The sequence below is a fragment of the Haliotis rufescens genome, unplaced genomic scaffold (genome assembly GCF_023055435.1).
Source record: "Haliotis rufescens isolate VD_foot unplaced genomic scaffold, xgHalRufe1.0.p SCAF_3, whole genome shotgun sequence".
Classification (NCBI taxonomy): domain Eukaryota; kingdom Metazoa; phylum Mollusca; class Gastropoda; order Lepetellida; family Haliotidae; genus Haliotis; species Haliotis rufescens.
The window spans coordinates 47,298,865-47,324,024 of NW_025964001.1; the positions used below are offsets into that span (position 1 = coordinate 47,298,865).

The 25,160-nt window shown below is 41.4% G+C and overlaps 2 protein-coding genes across 2 annotated transcripts in view; both read right to left on the reverse strand.

The window, feature by feature from the left end:
- Positions 1 to 1,119: 1,119 nt before the first annotated feature.
- On the reverse strand, positions 1,120 to 3,242 carry LOC125384261 (dynein heavy chain-like). Its single transcript, XM_048403036.1, has 2 exons — positions 1,693 to 3,242; positions 1,120 to 1,311 (listed from the first exon to the last, which is right to left on the reverse strand). Exons 1-2 carry the CDS (start codon positions 3,189 to 3,191, stop codon positions 1,203 to 1,205), a joined length of 1,608 nt encoding a protein of 535 aa, XP_048258993.1. The 5' UTR covers positions 3,192 to 3,242; the 3' UTR covers positions 1,120 to 1,202.
- A 1,440-nt stretch (positions 3,243 to 4,682) lies between these two features.
- Positions 4,683 to 25,160, reverse strand: part of LOC124149750 (mitochondrial 2-oxodicarboxylate carrier-like) — a 76,847-nt gene continuing 56,369 nt past the window's right edge. Inside the window, exons 5-9 of the mRNA XM_046521525.2 lie at positions 24,207 to 24,371; positions 20,838 to 21,019; positions 14,451 to 14,503; positions 13,148 to 13,231; positions 4,683 to 12,527 (exon numbers count right to left, since the gene is read on the reverse strand). Of these exons, the coding sequence (XP_046377481.1) occupies positions 13,170 to 13,231; positions 14,451 to 14,503; positions 20,838 to 21,019; positions 24,207 to 24,371 (462 nt within the window). The 3' untranslated portion in view covers positions 4,683 to 12,527; positions 13,148 to 13,169. The remainder of the gene's footprint in view (positions 12,528 to 13,147; positions 13,232 to 14,450; positions 14,504 to 20,837; positions 21,020 to 24,206; positions 24,372 to 25,160) is intronic.

Here is a 25,160-nt window from a genome sequence, read left to right on the forward strand (position 1 = left end):
ACGGCTTGGATTTAAGATCGCAATCTTTGCTACGATCGAAATCTTCAACGGTGGAAGTACCAATATCTTAAACTCGACTCCTATCTACAGTTGTCTGCAAACACGCATAGCTTGCTGCGCATACAGGAAGTGGAACTGGTTACCACACACAACAAGTACCTCCCTCCAGCGCACCTTGCATAGTTTTAAGAAAGGCCCCAATTATTTGAAGGAAGAGATTACTAGAATTACTGGGGGTGGGGGGGTGGGGAGTTGGGGTCAGCGATTCTACAACATTAATCATTAATACACTGGGAAAGATAGACTGTAATCTACAGGCTTATACAATCGGAAACCACTCCCATTTAGAGTATAGAAACTAAGAATAGCTGCCCTTGAGTTATCCAAAAGGTCAAGGATGTTACTAATCATTTTCAGACAACTGAAGTTTTTCACCTTCCCTTGATTAGTGAATAGGTATGTTTTTTAACATTACTTTCAGCATTGAGTCAGGTGGGTACTTTTAGCTATCGACTCGATAGTTCTGTGGTTCACAATTGCAAGTAATGATTGTTCTGTATAAGTGGAACGTGAATACTACAATAGCTGGTACATCTTACACACATCATGCTTGTGACATGAATACTACAATAGCTGGTACATCTTACACACATCATGCTTGTAACATGAATACTACAAAAGCTGGTACATCTTACACACATCATGCGTGTAACGTGAATACTACAATAGCTGGTACATCTTACACACATCATGCGTGTAACATGAATACTACAATAGCTGGTACATCTTACACACATCATGCTTGTAACGTGAATACTACAATAGCTGGTACATCTTACACACATCATGCTTGTAACGTGAATACTACAATAGCTGGTACATCTTACACACATCATGCTTGTAACATGAATACTACAATAGCTGGTACATCTTACACACATCATGCGTGTAACGTGAATACTACAATAGCTGGTACATCTTACACACATGCTTATAACATGAATACTACAATACCTGGTACATCTTACACACATCATGCTTGTAACATGAATACTACAATACCTGGTACATCTTACACACATCATGCGTGTAACATGAATACTACAATAGCTGGTACATCTTACACACATCATGCGTGTAACATGAATACTACAATAGCTGGTACATCTTACACACATCATGCTTGTAACATGAATACTACATTAGCTGGTACATCTTACACACATCATGCTTGTGACATGAATACTACAATAGCTGGTACATCTTACACACATCATGCTTGTAACGTGAATACTACAATAGCTGGTACATCTTACACACATCATGCGTGTAACGTGAATACTACAATAGCTGGTACATCTTACACACATGCTTATAACATGAATACTACAATACCTGGTACATCTTACACACATCATGCTTGTAACATGAATACTACAATACCTGGTACATCTTACACACATCATGCGTGTAACATGAATACTACAATAGCTGGTACATCTTACACACATCATGCGTGTAACATGAATACTACAATAGCTGGTACATCTTACACACATCATGCTTGTAACATGAATACTACATTAGCTGGTACATCTTACACACATCATGCTTGTGACATGAATACTACAATAGCTGGTACATCTTACACACATCATGCTTGTAACGTGAATACTACAATAGCTGGTACATCTTACACACATCATGCTTGTAACATGAATACTACAATAGCTGGTACATCTTACACACATCATGCGTGTAACGTGAATACTACAATAGCTGGTACATCTTACACACATCATGCGTGTAACATGAATACTACAATAGCTGGTACATCTTACACACATCATGCTTGTAACATGAATACTACAATAGCTGGTACATCTTACACACATCATGCTTGTAACGTGAATACTACAATAGCTGGTACATCTTACACACATCATGCTTGTAACATGAATACTACAATAGCTGGTACATCTTACACACATCATGCTTGTAACATGAATACTACAATAGCTGGTACATCTTACACACATCATGCGTGTAACGTGAATACTACAATAGCTGGTACATCTTACACACATCATGCTTGTGACATGAATACTACAATAGCTGGTACATCTTACACACATCATGCTTGTAACGTGAATACTACAATAGCTGGTACATCTTACACACATCATGCTTGTAACGTGAATACTACAATAGCTGGTACATCTTACACACATCATGCGTGTAACATGAATACTACAATAGCTGGTACATCTTACACACATCATGCTTGTAACATGAATACTACAATAGCTGGTACATCTTACACACATCATGCGTGTAACATGAATACTACAATAGCTGGTACATCTTACAGACATCATGCGTGTAACGTGAATACTACAATAGCTGGTACATCTTACACACATCATGCTTGTAACATGAATACTACAATAGCTGGTACATCTTACACACATCATGCGTGTAACATGAATACTACAATAGCTGGTACATCTTACACACATCATGCTTGTAACGTGAATACTACAATAGCTGGTACATCTTACACACATCATGCTTGTAACGTGAATACTACAATAGCTGGTACATCTTACACACATCATGCTTGTAACATGAATACTACAATAGCTGGTACATCTTACACACATCATGCTTGTAACGTGAATACTACAATAGATGGTACATCTTACACACATCATGCGTGTAACATGAATACTACAATAGCTGGTACATCTTACACACATCATGCTTGTAACATGAATACTACAATAGCTGGTACATCTTACACACATCATGCTTGTAACGTGAATACTACAATAGCTGGTACATCTTACACACATCATGCTTGTAACGTGAATACTACAATAGCTGGTACATCTTACACACATCATGCTTGTAACATGAATACTACAATAGCTGGTACATCTTACACACATCATGCGTGTAACATGAATACTACAATAGCTGGTACATCTTACACACATCATGCTTGTAACATGAATACTACAATAGCTGGTACATCTTACACACATCATGCGTGTAACGTGAATACTACAATAGCTGGTACATCTTACACACATCATGCTTGTGACATGAATACTACAATAGCTGGTACATCTTACACACATCATGCTTGTAACATGAATACTACAATAGCTGGTACATCTTACACACATGCTTATAACATGAATACTACATTAGCTGGTACATCTTACACACATCATGCTTGTAACATGAATACTACAATAGCTGGTACATCTTACACACATCATGCTTGTAACATGAATACTACAATAGCTGGTACATCTTACACACATCATGCGTGTAACATGAATACTACAATAGCTGGTACATCTTACACACATCATGCGTGTAACATGAATACTACAATAGCTGGTACATCTTACACACATCATGCGTGTAACGTGAATACTACAATAGCTGGTACATCTTACACACATCATGCTTGTAACATGAATACTACAATAGCTGGTACATCTTACACACATCATGCTTGTAACGTGAATACTACAATAGCTGGTACATCTTACACACATCATGCTTGTAACATGAATACTACAATAGCTGGTACATCTTACACACATCATGCTTGTAACGTGAATACTACAATAGCTGGTACATCTTACACACATCATGCTTGTGACATGAATACTACAATAGCTGGTACATCTTACACACATCATGCTTGTAACATGAATACTACAATAGCTGGTACATCTTACACACATCATGCTTGTAACGTGAATACTACAATAGCTGGTACATCTTACACACATCATGCTTGTAACATGAATACTACAATAGCTGGTACATCTTACACACATCATGCGTGTAACGTGAATACTACAATAGCTGGTACATCTTACACACATCATGCTTGTAACATGAATACTACAATAGCTGGTACATCTTACACACATCATGCGTGTAACATGAATACTACAATAGCTGGTACATCTTACACACATCATGCTTGTAACATGAATACTACAATAGCTGGTACATCTTACACACATCATGCTTGTAACATGAATACTACAATAGCTGGTACATCTTACACACATCATGCTTGTAACATGAATACTACAATAGCTGGTACATCTTACACACATCATGCTTGTAACATGAATACTACAATAGCTGGTACATCTTACACACATCATGCTTGTAACATGAATACTACAATAGCTGGTACATCTTACACACATCATGCGTGTAACATGAATACTACAATAGCTGGTACATCTTACACACATCATGCTTGTAACGTGAATACTACAATAGCTGGTACATCTTACACACATCATGCTTGTAACATGAATACTACAATAGCTGGTACATCTTACACACATCATGCTTGTAACGTGAATACTACAATAGCTGGTACATCTTACACACATCATGCTTGTAACATGAATACTACAATAGCTGGTACATCTTACACACATCATGCTTGTAACGTGAATACTACAATAGCTGGTACATCTTACACACATCATGCTTGTAACATGAATACTACAATAGCTGGTACATCTTACACACATCATGCTTGTAACATGAATACTACAATAGCTGGTACATCTTACACACATCATGCGTGTAACATGAATACTACAATAGCTGGTACATCTTACAGACATCATGCGTGTAACATGAATACTACAATAGCTGGTACATCTTACACACATCATGCTTGTAACGTGAATACTACAATAGCTGGTACATCTTACACACATCATGCTTGTAACATGAATACTACAATAGCTGGTACATCTTACACACATCATGCTTGTAACATGAATACTACAATAGCTGGTACATCTTACACACATCATGCTTGTAACATGAATACTACAATAGCTGGTACATCTTACAGACATCATGCTTGTGACATGAATACTACAATAGCTGGTACATCTTACACACATCATGCTTGTAACGTGAATACTACAATAGCTGGTACATCTTACACACATCATGCTTGTAACATGAATACTACAATAGCTGGTACATCTTACACACATCATGCTTGTAACATGAATACTACAATAGCTGGTACATCTTACACACATCATGCTTGTAACATGAATACTACAATAGCTGGTACATCTTACACACATGCTTATAACATGAATACTACAATAGCTGGTACATCTTACACACATCATGCTTGAAACATGAATACTACAATACAAATAGATCATGTGGGCTATAAAGGGCCCTTATACCCTGACCTTCACTGGGATCCTGGATCCTATGGTTTTTGGCCAAAGGTATTCTCATGTTCATATGTCATTACCATAAAACCCCAAACAAAATCAACCTCTGGCAAAGTTGTTAAATTTGAGTTTGATTTCCAGTCAAATTTGCTCAATGACTTTCTTTGCATGTAAAGTAGTTGTCCATAAAGTAGTATCTGTAGGAACCAAAACAAGATGGCACCCACTGGTGGTCTCTCCAGCTCATAGAGGTTTTGTGTCAACACATCACTCCAAGAACATGTCATCAACAACACACAGGAGCTCTGGTAAGTATTTTATATGCAGAGTCCTTAGCATAGAGTAATTTTACTTTACTGTATTATAATTGAAGTATTTGCTTTATACTTTGAGTTGATTCCATCACAGTTTTGACAGATCTTCTTGATAGCATTGTATGGTATTTGCATCTGTTGAAGAGAAATTAATTTAAACTGTGTTTGTAACACAACTTAGATATGTTTTTTCCATCTGTTATTTACCCTAGTGAAGTTAGACACATAACTTAGAATATAAATAAATATGTTTGGGGGGCTGTAAACCCATACATCGGACACTTGTATGCTAGCAGACAGCTTTTCCTTGTATGCTACTACCTTAACAACTGGTTACATATATGATGACTTCAGGTGGCCCTACACTGAAATGCTTTGTGGGGGGAATAATGTACATTTTTGTTACTCTTAATTAAATATATGTTTGTTCAAATACACAGATATCATAGAAAATAGATGTATAACACTTCATATTCATTTTATAAAATGGGTAAACACAAGAACATTAGTATAAACAAAACCCCAAAATTCTATTTCTAATCTCTGTACAATGCATTTATCATTGCATAAACAAATTTCAATGCCTTGAATGAAACTGTGCGATAAGGTAGGTACCATTATATACCAATATTCATGTAAACATAAGTTTAATGTGTTGGGGTAAGGGAAAGGCATTGCACAATGGACAGTTGTCCATTAGCCTTGGGGTTGGGGGGAATCAGTAAATTGAATGTTTGTTCCCTAGACCGGGCAGGTAGCCCGGCACGCGGAAGCTATGCCTAATTTTTTTTAGAACTTTTGACAAAAATGAAATGTTTCACTAATTTTCTTCCATGTGATTTTGGGTGGTGCACATACATTATGAACACATTTTCAAGATGCAATCCTGGTACTATGCAACATTTTAACACATGAGTATATTTTTTTAAATTGCATACTATTTTGTAAATGTAAAAATTATTATTTGTATTGTTTTAATTCCAGGTGCTGCTGACCACTGCTGTGTTCTGTGTGGTGTTGATGGAGCTGATGTGAAACTGTCTTCAAAAGGACTTTCGTCTTTGATTGCAGTATCAATGAAACGTGAAAATGACATTCACACTCAGATTACAGTGAATAATGACTACATGTATTTTGTACATGAGAGTTGTCGAAAGACATACACAGCAAACAAGAACATTAACAAAGCCATCAAAACTCAGTCCACTGCCACATGTCAAACAGCCACAAGGGTTTTGTGAACTCTGAACTCCAATTTCAACTTTGAAACTCATTGTTTAATATGTGCCAAAGAAATTGATTTTGTTAAAGGACGTCGTTATCCAAGCCAGTCCTCTGCTGTGAGCAGTATTGAGTATGTCAGCAATATTGGAAAAACAAGCATCTTACAAAATACACTGTTACAAGTTTGTAACCAGAGACTTGATAAGGAATCAGTAGAAATCAAGGCTAGGATTGCAATCGCAGGTGATATTCGTGCAGTTGAGGCTACATATCATAGACCATGCATGCAGAAGTTCTTGTCAGCACATGGTAAAAGTGACACCAATACCAATACCAAAAATGAGGACACAGCCAACATTACTGCTTTCTCAGCATTATGCATGAGGTTATCCTTCCAACAAAACAGTCAGTTCACTATACAGGATTTGCAGAGCAGGCTTGCCAAAGATGTGGAACCATACAGCATTAAACATCTGCAGCGCCGTCTTCTTGAACATTTTGGTGCAAAGGTAGCAGAAGTTGAAGGAAGAGAAAATGTTGTTACTTTTGTTGACAAAGCAGCAACTTTTCTGCAAAACTCCTATCATGAAGATGACAGTGATAAAGATGACACATTGCAACAAGCCAGAATGTTAGGATGTCATATCAGAAAGCATTTAGAAGGTCTCAAGAAGACAGACTTGTTTTATCCTTGTCCTCAAGACACTGACATTGACAAACTTGAGAATGAGGTTCCTGATGTCCTCCTTGTGTTTGTGAGAAGTCTAATGAGAAAAGCCACCACAGAAACTGCCTTTGAAAAACAACGACTTGGAAGTTGTTTCTCTTTGTCATGCATTGATGCAAGCTTCAGCTCCAAACCCTTATCTATCACCTTTGATGCTCTCCACTGGCCTTTTCATCCACCAAACAACAAGATCCAGAGTGCTGCTGAATGTTTTGTCTAGTCTTGGCTTCTCTGTCTTATGATCAAGTAATGGATTTTGAGAAATCAGCTGTAGTAAGCGAGTCTGTTGAAGATCTTCCACCTGTAATCGAGGCACAGGTGTTTTTTGGCAGTGGGTGGCTGACAACTTTGACTACAATGAGGACACTGTTACTGGACACAATTCAACACATGTCATGGGTATTATTGCTTGCCAAATCCCAGCTTCCAAACAAACAATTACTGTTCAGCGTAAGAAGAAAACATCTGCTGATATTGCATCTTCTGGTGACTTTGGTCATATAATACAACCGTAAAGGCAATCCAACAAAAATCTCATGTCCAAGATAGTGTTCCAGAAACTCGAACCAGTCGAAGTTGGTTCTTTGGAAGAGTATCTGAAGCTAGACACCTTATGGATGCTGTCAAATGCCTGTTTCCAAGTATCACCGAGTTGGCAAGGCTTCATGGCAGAAATTACAGAAGGTGAATGTTTGGGCTCCTCAATTGTGTACCATCCAATGATGCCTCTTAACCCTCAAACGAATGAGGCTGTACATAGCATACTGGTTTTCATTGATAAGCAAAGACAAAAAGCTAGACAATGATGTGCAATGCTCACCTTTGACCAAGCACTCTATGCGAAGGCATATAAAATTAAAGCTGACAATCCTGTTGAATTTCAACATGTTCAACTTCGTCTTGGAGGTTTTCATCAGCTGATGTCTTTTCTAGGGGCAGGTTGTAAGGCTATGGAAGGCTGTGGACTGGATGAAGCTTGGGCTACTGTATATGCCCAAAATTCCATTCCCAAAATGGTGGAAGGAAAGGCTTATACAAAGACACTTAGAGCATGTCTTCTCACCTGTGCTGCTTTGCACATACTTCTTTTGTTGCCTGAAGGAGATATTGCTGAAGACGATAGTTCAGCTGAAATGGAAGACAACAATGATAGTTCAGTCAGTCAGAATGAAACACTGCAGAATTTCATTTCAAGAAGTCCAGATGTTGATCAGATGTTTACAGAGTTGGAACTCTTGAATAAACAGCTTATGGAACATAATCAGTCTATCACCCATGTGATGAACAACAACATCATGACAGAAGTATCAACAAGATTACAAAGTGCAAAGCAGAAACTACAAGAATCAAGGACTGCAAATTTGTGGCTGTATTTTCTGGACTTTGTGTCTGTTGTCTGTATGTTCATCAGAGCTGAGCGCACAGGGAACTGGCAGCTTCATCTAAAAGCATCACAAGATATGCTACCCTGGTTTGCTGCTACAGTACATAACAACTATGCCAAGTATTGCAGGCTGTATTTACAGGATTTCAAAAGTTCATGTCCATGCCTTGAAAGTCCCCTTAAAAATGGCCTCTTCACAGTCCGTCATAACAGCAACCTGTTCTGGAGTGGCACATGGAGTGATATGACCATAGAACAGTCACTGATGAGGGCTGGAAAGACCCAAGATGGACTTATCAATATCACTCACAGGGAAGGTGCAAGAACAAAGTGGCTGTTGTCAGCACATGTCACTGCTCAGTATACTGACTCTTTGAGATCCTTGACGAAAACAACCAACAGCTCATGGTCAGATCAGCATCGTGAAATGAATGTAGGACGAATCAGTCAAGACTATGCAGATTATCCTAGGCTATCTCAGGACCCATAACCCATTTCAAGGTGGAGAAAATTCCCAGCTGAGAAACATTGCCACAGGTCTGATTGCTGATGATCGAGTCAACGTTGACAAGCTGGTCAGAATTGGTAACTCCATTCAAGACAGCATCAACGAGAAGAAGTTTGGAGATGTCATGTTAAAGAAAAGCAACCAAGCTGTTACATTTGCTGTGAAAAAGGCAGTGAATTTAAAAGACGGTGAAAAAATTCATATGTTTTCTGCTGAGATGTACGATTGCCTATGTTTCAGGACGTCCACCTCCATCTGTGTTCTTCAGCTTTGAACTTGCAGCTGTTTCACCAGCTCTCTTCCACCAGCTCTCTTCCATGAAGATGGCACTATGCGAAAATCCCAAAAGTCGCAACTTTCCTGACACATCATAAAGTTGAATCCGAACATTGTCGTTACTAGTGACATCGTCCCTGGAATTACAGTTGTTGACGGATGTGCTGTGCTTCAACAAATGAAATGGCCCAAAACAGGCACCCTTCACGATGTGTGTCGTGCTTATACCAATACATTAGCACACAAAGCAACAGATGGATTTCCTCTTCTGGTTGTGTTTGACAGTTATGTCGCAGACTAATGAAGGACAGAGATGCTGATGTGGTAGTAAACCCCGAAGCCCCTGTACCCTCTGACCAAAGCAGTTTTCTTGCCAACAAGAAGAACAAACAGAATACCATCAATCTATTATCTGAATACCTTAAGTGTCATTGTTAGAGAGGCAGTCAAGTTATCTGACACATACAACACAGTACATGTTGTTTCAGATGATACAGATGTTTTTGTCTTGCTGATGCACCATGTCGATCCCAAATCTGATGTATATATGAAGACAAAAACACAAACAACATCAATACAAGAAGCACAGCGTTCAATTGGTTATCATCAGTGCCAATTGTTGCCCTTTTTGCATGCTGTTTCTGGATGTGACACGACATCTTCTGTATTTGGCTTTGGTAAAGTGAAGCATATGAAGTACCTTTCTTCATCACCTGAACTTCAAACAGCAGTCAAAGTGTTTGGTGAGGATGATGTGCCATTGGATGATGTGAAGAAAGCAGGAGAGAGGTATGTTTCTGGACTATACACTGGTGGAAAGTATGGCAGATCTTTAGATGACCTGGGATACCTGAACATCATATCTACTAGATATATTCCTGTTGAACGCATGCCTCCAACATCAAGAGCTTGCTACTTCCATTCCCTGCGAGTTCATCTGCAGGTCCACACATGGCGTCATCTTGAAACGTTACATGACAAGGAAAGGTTTGGGTTCAGAAACACTCATGGACATTTACTCCCAGTGATCACTGATAAAGACCCTGCTCCACCAGACCTACTGAAGGAGATTAGATGTTTATGCAAGAGCTCCACAAGACTATGTACTTCTTGCAGTTGCTTCAAAATGAGAATTCCATGTAGCATCCATTGCAAATGTGAAAGTGCGTGTGAAAACGGAATTCTTGTTGATGACAGTCTATAATTGATTAACAGGTCCATCTGCTACAACAGGAAGTGTGAACAGCATATATACATGCACAGATTGTGAAACTGTTTGAAGAGCTATCAAGTTGTTGCCAACTACTCTATGGTGGACACAAGTTCATTTTGATCGTCAAAAGCTGATAAAAACCCAGACATTTTTATGATTATGGGAGCATGTCTACCTGACAATGGATATGTCACCTTGACTTAATTTGGAATGGACCTTTTGCTGCTTCTAAATATTTACTTAAATCATTAAGTTGCTGCAAAAATTCAAGTAGGAATGAAGAATACCAACATTTTGACAGTTGATGCAAGTATGTTTAAAGGGAGACAACTCAAGTATGGCCTTGCCACACATCACCTCGTTAATTGTTAATTTTCTTAATAATTAATCCCAATTCAATTTTCTATCATCATAATCTGTATTTGTTCACCAAATATGGCAAATAATCACCATTATGTGTTTAAAGACATCCTGATTAAAGCCTCCATGAAGAAACCATTTTCCCCTTTTTCTACCATATTTGTCCCGATGAATAAAATGGTTAAAAATATATTTGCCAGAGGTTGATTTTGGTTGGGTTGGGTATGGTGTGACAGAATATGTATATGATTCATCTTAACATAAAATTTGTCTGTTATAAAAAATGTCGAGGTGTTTCACTATTTCTACCGGCCTAATAATACATCTCATCATAACAAAGACCTTTTGACTTTCACAAACTTTGTGTGATGTTCTTTAATAAAAATATCTATATTAAATTTTAGGAAAAATAGCTTAGTTCTTAATAAAAATGCTATGATAATAATGGAATCGCATTGTAGTTCTGCACATCCTGCTAATCACCTACTAGACTCCTTTACTTATTAAGAAGCTGATTCACATTACACAATTAAAGAATATCTTTTCAATTTTAAAAAACCAATTCCCAGGACCATCTGGTTTCTGAGAAATTGATTCTTAAAGATTCTTAAAGGTGTAACTTTTCATGAACATGAACAATTTTCATTCCCATTGTGTTCCTACGGGTACACATCATATCAATGTTCCATATTGCTTGACGTTTTGGTTTCTTAGAAGACGATTCTTAAAGATTTTTTACAATTTGATTTTTATAACTTAACTTGATTTCTTTAATAAAAACTCAAAACCTTTGATTTAAACAACACGATAATTGCTATCCAGTTATTATCTGTTCAGCTGAATCCTAGAAGAGAAGAAGTTAACAGACAATGGATGACAGATGCAGACACACTGGATAGACGACCGACAGACAACATACTATAAGCTCACTTGGACCTTAAGTCCTGGTGGGCTGAACATGTGTTGTTTACCGTCATACTTTTATCTTGGGATCACTGAATTTCACATTTTCACAGTCTGCCATCTTGCATGTAAAGTCTGTCAATGGTAAATGAAAATAAGTTTCTCTACAGAAATTCAAAATGTCAAAATGCCAGAGAATAATCACTCTTAGCTATCCATCGAAACAGACTCCATTGGGCACTGGAGACAAAACATGACGAAAACTACATGAATAGATGACTGATAATCAGTAACATAATCTTTTCCCAGTTCCACTGTATGTTGTCTCACAATAATTTTCACTACTGGATTTGGCAGTCAATCCTGAAACAAAACAAAAAAATTATTCTCACCAATTGTTTAGAAAGTCTGCTACCTCATTACAGAAGGTAATATGTCCTTATACAACAGTATATACAGATGAAGACAGCATAACTGTCATATTATAAGGCTGGAAATGGTCTGGATTACTAACTACTGTGTTCATCTGGGGCGGCACACAGTGACAAGGTAGACACAGTGGTAATGTGGTAAAGTGGTACCAGGGATTTAGCTACAATTGTTAACAAAGTGCCCTTGGAAGGCAAATTGGGGAAAAAAATGATATTTTGTTCCAAACTGGGATTTGTTAAAAGTTTATATTTTCTTAAATTCAGAGATATTTTGAGATTGCATTAAATGCCATAATATAAATGGTAGCATTAAAACCGGTTCCTATTTACTGGTCTTGTTATAAGTGAATACAGGTTACTTCTTCAAAGCCATAAAATTAGTTATTAGTTATATCTATTCATACATTGTAACATGGATTGGGAATTTTTAGTTCCAAATTGGGAATTGTTATTGACATTTGCTGCAGACTTGGGGCCGAATATCTGGCTCTGAGTAGGTCAGATAATCCCTGGGTACTGCTTAAAGAGGCAGATAACTTAATATGTACTTACTTGTACATGTAATCAGGTTTTCTCACAGATTCTTCTGCATCCATTCAAAAGCAGCCTCGTATACCAACAGCATGATTGCACCACCTGACATGGAAGAACAAGCATCAGGAAGGGGGCTGTAAAGCTAACATTGCAATCTTGCAACAGTAAATTTTGATGAAAAGAAAACAAATCTTTGGAACAGAATTCAGTTACGAATGTATCATCAGTCCTTACAAGAAATGCCAAATCATAGTATCTGTACAAACAAACCTATAAAGGTTATGATGGTAGACTATCAAGTAGGCAAACCATTCAGTCAACATTTCAAGAAAGATCTGTGAAGTCTTTCATCTGAGAAGGATAAAAGGTTTGAGAGTCCTTGTCTTAGAGTTCCAATGGCATGGTTACAATTGTAATGACATGGTAAAATAGAATTCGGGGTTCCTGGAAAATACCTTGTCATCATGTTTTTTGTACAAAGTTGGTGATATATCTAGGCAAACACATTGCAAATGATGAACATGAAAACATGCTTAATGCAAAGAATGATTAACAAAAGAAATGTGCAGATTTAGAAATTGAAATGGGAATTATCAATTTCAATGGAAAGTATGGGGAAAACTTTCCAAACTAAAACTGCTTATTACCAAGCAAATATGGATGATCATTTCTATTATAATGAAAGTTGTGTTTAGATCCCCGCATTCCCAGGATATTGTACATGTAACTTGACAAGATAAATTGACTGTTTTCACCATGTAAATAATTTGCTTAATAGAAGAAAAAAAATGTTGATTGTGTATCTGAATTGGTCAAGATGTTAGGCATGGATTGTACATACATCAAATACTCAAAAGAATATTTCAAAACAAAGCTATTTTTAATATTCTTTGTTTATTATCACATGGTTGTTACTCTCCGTATCGTCTCAGAATAAACAATGAACGATGCGAAAAAATCCTTTTTTTGTGAAATTATCAGGGATTTGAGAGTTGTGGAAAACACATCACAAGATTGATGAGGGTATGTGAAAGTGAAAGGTCATAGAACGGTGAAACAGGTTTACCCACATTACCTGATAACATATCATTGCATTTACTTCTAACAACAACTGAATGATCCACTTTAACCTGAGTCCTGATGACACTGTTCTGTTTTTGTTAAAATGATGGGACCCTGGTACATATTCCACCCTACAACTGAGAGTAGCTGTAGTATTCAATTTGATATCACAATTATTGATATAAAAGGCATTTGTAGATATCATCACTGCCAGAACTGTCTTCAAATGACATATTTGCTGTGGGTTGGTGGTACATACCTGGTCCGAGTCTCATCACCTTTGGAAGCAGCCCTTTATACAGAGCAAAGAAGCTGGCAAGAAAACAGCATAACATGAATAAAAATTGGTATCTGATGAACAAAAACATGAAAATATCAATTCAAAACTTAAAATCTTTCCGCCATCTCTGCACTTCTACTGTGACTCCCCTTCCTGTCCACACTTCTACTGTGACTCCCCTTCCTGTCCACACTTCTACTGTCACTCCACTCCTCTCTGCACTTCTACTGTCACTCCCCTTCCTCTCTACACTTTTACTGTCACTCCCCTTCCTCTCTACACTTCCACTGTCACTCCCCTTCCTGTCCACACTTCTACTGTCACTCCCCTTCCTGTCCACACTTCTACTGTCACTCCCCTTCCTGTCCACACTTCCACTGTCACTCCCCTTCCTGTCCACACTTCTACTGTCACTCCCCTTCCTGTCCACACTTCTACTGTCACTCCCCTTCCTGTCCACACTTCTACTGTCACTCCCCTTCCTGTCCACACTTCCACTGTCACTCCCCTTCCTGTCCACACTTCCACTGTCACTCCCCTTCCTGTCCACACTTCTACTGTCACTCCCCTTCCTGTCCACACTTCTACTGTCACTCCCCTTCCTGTCCACACTTCTACTGTCACTCCCCTTCCTGTCCACACTTCCACTGTCACTCCCCTTCCTGTCCACACTTCCACTGTCACTCCCCTTCCTGTCTACACTTCTACTGTCACTCCCCTTCCTGTCCACACTTCTACTGTCACTCCCCTTCCTGTCCACACTTCTACTGTCACTCCCCTTCCTGTCCACACTTCTACTGTCACTCCCCTTCCTGTCCACACTTCCACTGTCACTCCCCTTCCTGTCCACACTTCCACTGTCACTCCCCTTCCTCTCTGCACTTCTACTGTCACTCCCCTTCCTCTCTACACTTCTACTGTCACTCCCCTTCCTGTCCACACTTCTACTGTCACTCCCCTTCCTGTCCACACTTCCACTGTCACTCCCCTTCCTGTCCACACTTCTACTGTCACTCCCCTTCCTCTCTGCACTTCTACTGTCACTCCCCTTCCTCTCTACACTTCTACTGTCACTCCCCTTCCTGTCCACACTTCTACTGTCACTCCCCTTCCTGTCCACACTTCCACTGTCACTCCCCTTCCTGTCCACACTTCTACTGTCACTCCCCTTCCTGTCCACACTTCCACTGTCACTCCCCTTCCTGTCCACACTTCTACTGTCACTCCCCTTCCTGTCCACACTTCCACTGTCACTCCCCACCCTGTCCACACTTCCACTGTCAGTCCCCTTCCTGTCCACACTTCTACTGTCACTCCCCTTCCTGTCCACACTTCTACTGTCACTCCCCTTCCTGTCCACACTTCTACTGTCACTCCCCACCCTGTCCACACTTCCACTGTCACTCCCCTTCCTGTCCACACTTCTACTGTCACTCCCCTTCCTGTCCACACTTCTACTGTCACTCCCCTTCCTGTCCACACTTCCACTGTCACTCCCCTTCCTGTCCACACTTCTACTGTCACTCCCCTTCCTCTCTGCACTTCTACTGTCACTCCCCTTCCTCTCTACACTTCTACTGTCACTCCCCTTCCTGTCCACACTTCTACTGTCACTCCCCTTCCTGTCCACACTTCCACTGTCACTCCCCTTCCTGTCCACACTTCTACTGTCACTCCCCTTCCTGTCCACACTTCTACTGTCACTCCCCTTCCTGTCTACACTTCTACTGTCACTCCCCTTCCTCTCTACACTTCCACTGTCACTCCCCTTCCTCTCTGCACTTCTACTGTCACTCCCCTTCCTGTCCACACTTCCACTGTCACTCCCCTTCCTCTCTGCACTTCTACTGTCACTCCCCTTCCTGTCCACACTTCCACTGTCACTCCCCTTCCTCTCTGCACTTCTACTGTCACTCCCCTTCCTGTCTGCACTTCTACTGTCACTCCCCTTCCTGTCCACACTTCCACTGTCACTCCCCTTCCTGTCTACACTTCTACTGTCACTCCCCTTCCTGTCTACACTTCTACTGTCACTCCCCTTCCTGTCTACACTTCTACTGTCACTCCCCTTCCTCTCTGCACTTCTACTGTCACTCCCCTTCCTGTCTACACTTCTACTGTCACTCCCCTTCCTGTCTACACTTCCACTGTCACTCCCCTTCCTCTCTGCACTTCTACTGTCACTCCCCTTCCTGTCCACACTTCCACTGTCACTCCCCTTCCTCTCTGCACTTCTACTGTCACTCCCCTTCCTGTCTGCACTTCTACTGTCACTCCCCTTCCTGTCCACACTTCCACTGTCACTCCCCTTCCTGTCTACACTTCTACTGTCACTCCCCTTCCTGTCTACACTTCTACTGTCACTCCCCTTCCTGTCTACACTTCTACTGTCACTCCCCTTCCTGTCCACACTTCTACTGTCACTCCCCTTCCTCTCTACACTTCTACTGTCACTCCCCTTCCTGTCCACACTTCTACTGTCACTCCCCTTCCTGTCCACACTTCTACTGTCACTCCCCTTCCTGTCCACACTTCCACTGTCACTCCCCTTCCTCTCTGCACTTCTACTGTCACTCCCCTTCCTGTCCACACTTCTACTGTCACTCCCCTTCCTGTCCACACTTCTACTGTCACTCCCCTTCCTGTCCACACTTCTACTGTCACTCCCCTTCCTGTCCACACTTCCACTGTCACTCCCCTTCCTGTCCACACTTCTACTGTCACTCCCCACCCTGTCCACACTTCCACTGTCAGTCCCCTTCCTCTCTGCACTTCTACTGTCACTCCCCTTCCTGTCCACACTTCCACTGTCACTCCCCTTCCTCTCTGCACTTCTACTGTCACTCCCCTTCCTGTCTGCACTTCTACTGTCACTCCCCTTCCTGTCCACACTTCTACTGTCACTCCCCTTCCTCTCTGCACTTCTACTGTCACTCCCCTTCCTGTCCACACTTCCACTGTCACTCCCCTTCCTCTCTGCACTTCTACTGTCACTCCCCTTCCTCTCTGCACTTCTACTGTCACTCCCCTTCCTGTCCACACTTCTACTGTCACTCCCCTTCCTCTCTGCACTTCTACTGTCACTCCCCTTCCTCTCTGCACTTCTACTGTCACTCCCCTTCCTGTCCACACTTCTACTGTCACTCCCCTTCCTGTCCACACTTCTACTGTCACTCCCCTTCCTGTCCACACTTCTACTGTCACTCCCCTTCCTGTCCACACTTCTACTGTCACTCCCCTTCCTGTCCACACTTCTACTGTCACTCCCCTTCCTGTCCACACTTCTACTGTCACTCCCCTTCCTGTCCACACTTCCACTGTCACTCCCCTTCCTCTCTGCACTTCTACTGTCACTCCCCTTCCTCTCTGCACTTCTACTGTCACTCCCCTTCCTGTCCACACTTCTACTGTCACTCCCCTTCCTGTCCACACTTCTACTGTCACTCCCCTTCCTGTCCACACTTCTACTGTCACTCCCCTTCCTGTCCACACTTCTACTGTCACTCCCCTTCCTGTCCACACTTCTACTGTCACTCCCCTTCCTGTCCACACTTCTACTGTCACTCCCCTTCCTGTCCACACTTCTACTGTCACTCCCCTTCCTGTCCACACTTCTACTGTCACTCCCCTTCCTGTCCACACTTCTACTGTCACTCCCCTTCCTGTCCACACTTCCACTGTCACTCCCCTTCCTCTCTGCACTTCTACTGTCACTCCCCTTCCTCTCTGCACTTCTACTGTCACTCCCCTTCCTGTCCACACTTCTACTGTCACTCCCCTTCCTGTCCACACTTCTACTGTCACTCCCCTTCCTGTCCACACTTCCACTGTCACTCCCCTTCCTCTCTGCACTTCTACTGTCACTCCCCTTCCTCTCTGCACTTCTACTGTCACTCCCCTTCCTGTCCACACTTCTACTGTCACTCCCCTTCCTGTCCACACTTCCACTGTCACTCCCCTTCCTCTCTGCACTTCTACTGTCACTCCCCTTCCTCTCTGCACTTCTACTGTCACTCCCCTTCCTGTCCACACTTCTACTGTCACTCCCCTTCCTGTCCACACTTCTACTGTCACTCCCCTTCCTGTCCACACTTCTACTGTCACTCCCCTTCCTCTCTGCACTTCTACTGTCACTCCCCTTCCTCTCTACACTTCTACTGTCACTCCCCTTCCTGTCCACACTTCCACTGTCACTCCCCTTCCTGTCCACACTTCTACTGTCACTCACCTTCCTGTCCATACTTCTACTGTCACTCCCCTTCCTGTCCACACTTCTACTGTCACTCACCTTCCTCTCTACACTTCTACTGTCACTCCCCTTCCTCTCTACACTTCTACTGTCACTCCCCTTCCTGTCCACACTTCTACTGTCACTCCCCTTCCTCTCTGCACTTCTACTGTCACTCCCCTTCCTGTCCACACTTCTACTGTCACTCCCCTTCCTGTCCACACTTCTACTGTCACTCCCCTTCCTCTCTGCACTTCTACTGTCACTCCCCTTCCTGTCCACACTTCTACTGTCACTCCCCTTCCTCTCTGCACTTCTACTGTCACTCCCCTTCCTGTCCACACTTCTACTGTCACTCCCCTTCCTGTCCACACTTCTACTGTCACTCCCCTTCCTCTCTGCACTTCTACTGTCACTCCCCTTCCTGTCCACACTTCCACTGTCACTCCCCTTCCTCTCTACACTTCTACTGTCACTCCCCTTCCTGTCCACACTTCCACTGTCACTCCCCTTCCTGTCCACACTTCTACTGTCACTCCCCTTCCTCTCTGCACTTCTACTGTCACTCCCCTTCCTGTCCACACTTCCACTGTCACTCCCCTTCCTGTCCACACTTCTACTGTCACTCACCTTCCTGTCCATACTTCTACTGTCACTCCCCTTCCTGTCCACACTTCTACTGTCACTCACCTTCCTCTCTACACTTCTACTGTCACTCCCCTTCCTGTCCACACTTCCACTGTCACTCCCCTTCCTGTCCACACTTCTACTGTCACTCACCTTCCTGTCCATACTTCTACTGTCACTCCCCTTCCTGTCCACACTTCTACTGTCACTCACCTTCCTCTCTACACTTCTACTGTCACTCCCCTTCCTGTCCACACTTCTACTGTCACTCCCCACCCTGTCCACACTTCTACTGTCACTCCCCTTCCTGTCTACACTTCTACTGTCACTCCCCTTCCTCTCTGCACTTCTACTGTCACTCCCCTTCCTGTCCACACTTCTACTGTCACTCCCCTTCCTGTCCACACTTCTACTGTCACTCACCTTCCTCTCTACACTTCTACTGTCACTCCCCTTCCTGTCCACACTTCCACTGTCACTCCCCTTCCTGTCCACACTTCTACTGTCACTCCCCTTCCTGTCCACACTTCTACTGTCACTCAACTTCCTCACTTCCTGTCCACACTTCTACTGTCACTCCCCTTCCTCTCTACACTTCCACTGTCACTCACCTTCCTCTCTGCACTTTTACTGTCACTCCCCTTCCTGTCTACACTTCTACTGTCACTCCCCTTCCTGTCCATACTTCTACTGTCAGTCACCTTCCTGTCCACACTTCTACTGTCACTCCCCTTCCTCTCTACACTTCTACTGTCACTCCCCTTCCTGTCTACACTTCTACTGTCACTCCCCTTCCTGTCCACACTTCTACTGTCACTCCCCTTCCTGTCCACACTTCTACTGTCACTCCCCTTCCTGTCCACACTTCTACTGTCACTCCCCTTCCTGTCCACACTTCTACTGTCACTCCCCTTCCTCTCTACACTTCCACTGTCACTCCCCTTCCTGTCCACACTTCTACTGTCACTCCCCTTCCTGTCCACACTTCTACTGTCACTCCCCTTCCTGTCCACACTTCTACTGTCACTCCCCTTCCTCTCTACACTTCTACTGTCAGTCACCTTCCTCTCTACACTTTTACTGTCACTCCCCTTCCTGTCTACACTTCTACTGTCACTCCCCTTCCTGTCCACACTTCTACTGTCACTCCCCTTCCTGTCCACACTTCTACTGTCACTCCCCTTCCTGTCCACACTTCTACTGTCACTCCCCTTCCTGTCCACACTTCTACTGTCACTCCCCTTCCTGTCCACACTTCTACTGTCACTCCCCTTCCTGTCCACACTTCTACTGTCACTCCCCTTCCTGTCTACACTTCTACTGTCACTCCCCTTCCTGTCCACACTTCTACTGTCACTCCCCTTCCTGTCCACACTTCCACTGTCACTCACCTTCCTGTCCATACTTCTACTGTCACTCCCCTTCCTCTCTACACTTCTACTGTCAGTCACCTTCCTCTCTACACTTTTACTGTCAGTCACCTTCCTCTCTATACTTCTACTGTCACTCACCCTTCTTCTCTGTACACAGTTCTGATTGTTGCATTACACGTCCGATACTTAATCTGCCCAGGGACAGGTTGAGGACCCTGTATACGACTTTTGGCTACATCATATGGAATGTTGACACAGGAAGCTAGGATGCCAGCACACAATCCAATCACAAAACGTCGAGCCAAATCATGCTTTGAATCCTGAAAGTGAGTAAGTAAATTTTACATCAAATTTAAAGTAAAGCACCAAGAATGTTGCCATGTACTATAACTCTATTTGGCAGACTATTGGTATCATGTATTGTAATGTTACCAAGCGCCCTAATGTGGTCATGTATTGTAATGTTACCAAGCGCCCTAATGTGGTCATGTATTGTAATGTTACCAAGCACCCTAATGTGGTCATGTATTGTAATGTTACCAAGCGCCCTAATGTGGTCATGTATTGTAATGTTACCAAGCACACTAATGTGGTCATGTATTGTAATGTTACCAAGCACACTAATGTGGTCATGTATTGTAATGTTACCAAGCACCCTAATGTGGTCATGTATTGTAATGTTACCAAGCGCCCTAATGTTGTCATGTATTGTAATGTTACCAAGCACACTAATGTGGTCATGTATTGTAATGTTACCAAGCACACTAATGTGGTCATGTTTTGTAATGTTACCAAGCGCCCTAATGTTGTCATGTATTGTAATGTTACCAAGCGCCCTAATGTGGTCATGTATTGTAATGTTACCAAGCGCCCTAATGTTGTCATGTATTGTAATGTTACCAAGCGCCCTAATGTGGTCATGTATTGTAATGTTACCAAGCGCCCTAATGTGGTCATGTATTGTAATGTTACCAAGCGCCCTAATGTTGTCATGTATTGTAATGTTACCAAGCACACTAATGTGGTCATGTATTGTAATGTTACCAAGCACACTAATGTGGTCATGTATTGTAATGTTACCAAGCGCCCTAATGTGGTCATGTATTGTAATGTTACCAAGCACCCTAATGTGGTCATGTATTGTAATGTTACCAAGCACCCTAATGTGGTCATGTATTGTAATGTTACCAAGCGCCCTAATGTGGTCATGTATTGTAATGTTACCAAGCACACTAATGTGATCATGTATTGTAATGTTACCAAGCGCCCTAATGTGGTCATGTATTGTAATGTTACCAAGCACCCTAATGTGGTCATGTATTGTAATGTTACCAAGCACACTAATGTGGTCATGTATTGTAATGTTACCAAGCGCCCTAATGTGGTCATGTATTGTAATGTTACCGAGCACCCTAATGTGGTCATGTATTGTAATGTTACCAAGCGCCCTAATGTGGTCATGTATTGAATACTGTAAGGGACATTCTCGTGATCTCTCATTCTCGACCTTTGGAAACGAGTTAAATATGCCCAAAACACGAGAATGCGAGATCGTGACAATGCAAGATTTGGCCAATTGTAAAATATCGCAATCTCGCAATCTTGATTCGGCCACAAAAACACGAAATCGTGAGAACGCGAGAATGAGACATTTCATTTTCTCACTATCTCGTGTTCTCATGTTTTAGAAGCTGTCGGTGCGCATGCGTAATATCATAAGGTCAAGGCGCATGCGCGTAGAGTAGAGTCCTCTCCCTTTAGTTTCCTATGTACTTTAAATTAAAACCCTCAACATGCTCAATATAATTGAACAAAAGAAATTGTGTACATGAACGTCCGGTGATAGTGAAAACACAAAAGTGTCCGGAAGCTGGAAACAAAATATCACTGTCAGTGAGAGAGTAAATATTGCAATAAGCCACATCAGCAGTATTGCAGCTATTTGCAGCTGCACTGTCAGTGATTTTCTCCATGAGGCAATATTATAAACTGCTAGCATATTCATTAAAACAAAATTCTCAAAAACCAATGTGTAGCATTCGGCTAAAATGAGATTGTACGATGTTTTTACACGACACCATATTCGCTACTTTCGGCCATACAAAATAAAGTAATAGATTTTCACCCTCTCCCACCTGACTACAAAACATCCCACCTTACTTTATTATATTGCCTCAAAGTTCCTAGAAATATCGCTAATATGTGTGTTCCTACTCCGTACACGTAACCCTACTGAACACGCATGATGCATGTGAATCGTCTCTTCGACAGCATTACACAGATGTCTTACAAAGCTCGATATGAAACATAATATGTTAAAAATAAAATGCGTGCCGTCTCCCATGTTTTCAAAATTCATCGCTTTGAACAGTATTTATATTTCAGTTATACCCCGGCTTGTCACAGCCAAGGGACGCAACTCTACACAGCGAATTGCGACGCCTCAGACGAGTGAGCCACTAGATGACTGTATTGGCCAAATCTCGCATTCTCGCGATTGGCATTCTCATGTTTTGAGCATATTTAGCTCGTTTCCAAAGGTCAAGATCGCGAGAATGCGAGATCGCGAGAATGTCACTTACAGTATTCCATAGGTCATGTCTTATCGTGCTAAAAAACCTGGAACATACATGTTGAGCTCCACTACTATCAAAATTTCTGAGTAATAGAACATCAGATTTAAAGATCTTGACCAAATTCAAGAGTCATCTTTGGTCCAGTGGCTTCTGAAGACAAGATGTTTGTGACAGATGACTCACAAGCATTTATATTTTCCAATGTGGCCATTGGCAGCCATATTTAATTTCTGATCAAGATGCCTTGAACAAACTTGGTACAACATAAGCTGACCATCTCACCACCAAGTTTTAAACTATATTTTGCAAAAGGTTTTTTAATTCTTTTTTTTAAATCAAAGAAGCCATATTGAAATTCCAAGCCTGATGCCTTGAATCCCCTTACAGAAACCAATAGCCACATAAAGTTTTAGCCGAATCTATCTTGCCATTTTGTAGGACTGTAACGATTCACTGACACCTTCGATATCATAGATACTTAGGTGCACATGTTACTTGAATCGGCAGTGTGTGAGATCAAGATACCCTATAAACAGAATAGAAACTAAAAGTGTTACCTCCCATAATAGCAGAAGTAGAATAGCCCCACCTGTAAGCATGACAGAACACGGACAAGGTGACTGAGGACACGCTGACTAACTGTTACATTTAATAACCATCCCATCATTTAAAACTGTTTTTTTTCTTGTGGTTTTATTGTTAAAGATTTTGAGATAACAATAAATAAATGTCGTAATGCAGTTATTTCATCATTTCTTACTTTTTGATGTGGTGTATCGTGTGACGCCAGTAGTATCGTCAGTTGGTATTGTGATACAAATCATATAGAAAGATACCAAGTGATACTCAACTCTACCATTTCAGAGAAGACAAAGAAAAACAAAACAATTTTATAGATGACAATAATGACATGGGAGAATGGCATACTCACTTTCATCTCTGGGACAACACCCTTCATGTTATGGTAGAAACTGAAGTAGATCATGTTGAAGACACCATGCCTCCCAAGAGTTGCAGATAAGCCTTTGTTTAAACCTTTCAGACCAAGGCCATCCTTGGACACAATCTCACGAGCTGTTGCAAATGAACTGCGTTGCTGAAAATATCAATGTTGTTAGTGTAAAAACGCCAATAAAGCAGAAATGATTGCAGAAGAAATGACAGTATCTAGACATGGCAATGCCCCAGAAATGACAAATACTATAGAAATGACTAAACTGAACTTGTCTGCACTCATGTCGCTAGGAAGTATAGATTATACAAAATGTATGTACAAGAAAACAACATTACAATGTCATCAACATCTTTTCCAAGCAGACAAGATCAGGCACACAACACAACTGAAAATTTGTACAAACATTTATGAAATAGTTTTTTCCAGGTTTGAACTAAATCAGGATTGTTTGAAAATCTAGACAATTTTCTTAATGTCTCTAATCCTAGTAAAATCATAGGTATTTTATATATTTGTATACTTACTGCTTGTTCTTTACAGAGAGAAAGAGTTGTGAGAGGTCTTGCTGAAGAAGTTGCTCTAAGTGGTTGTGTGGCTAACCTATCACACAGCTCCAATGTGACCCGGAAGTGGTTTTTAGCACATTACTGCTAAAACAGAGCATCTGGAGGGATCAAGAAGATTCAGCTCTGCGACGGGTGGGCCACTTCAGACAAAGTAATGCAGGATAAGTATACAAATATAAAAAATATGTAGGATTTTACAAGATTTTTTTTCACTTGTCCTGCATTACTTATAAATTCCAAAATCTCCATGGACTCCACCAATCAGCAACAGTGATGTCTGCATGTAACCTTCTAAGCATGTTTTCAAGAGCGACATCTCGCAGGTAGTGGCTGGCGAAGACGATGATGGTGCAGATAGAGCAGT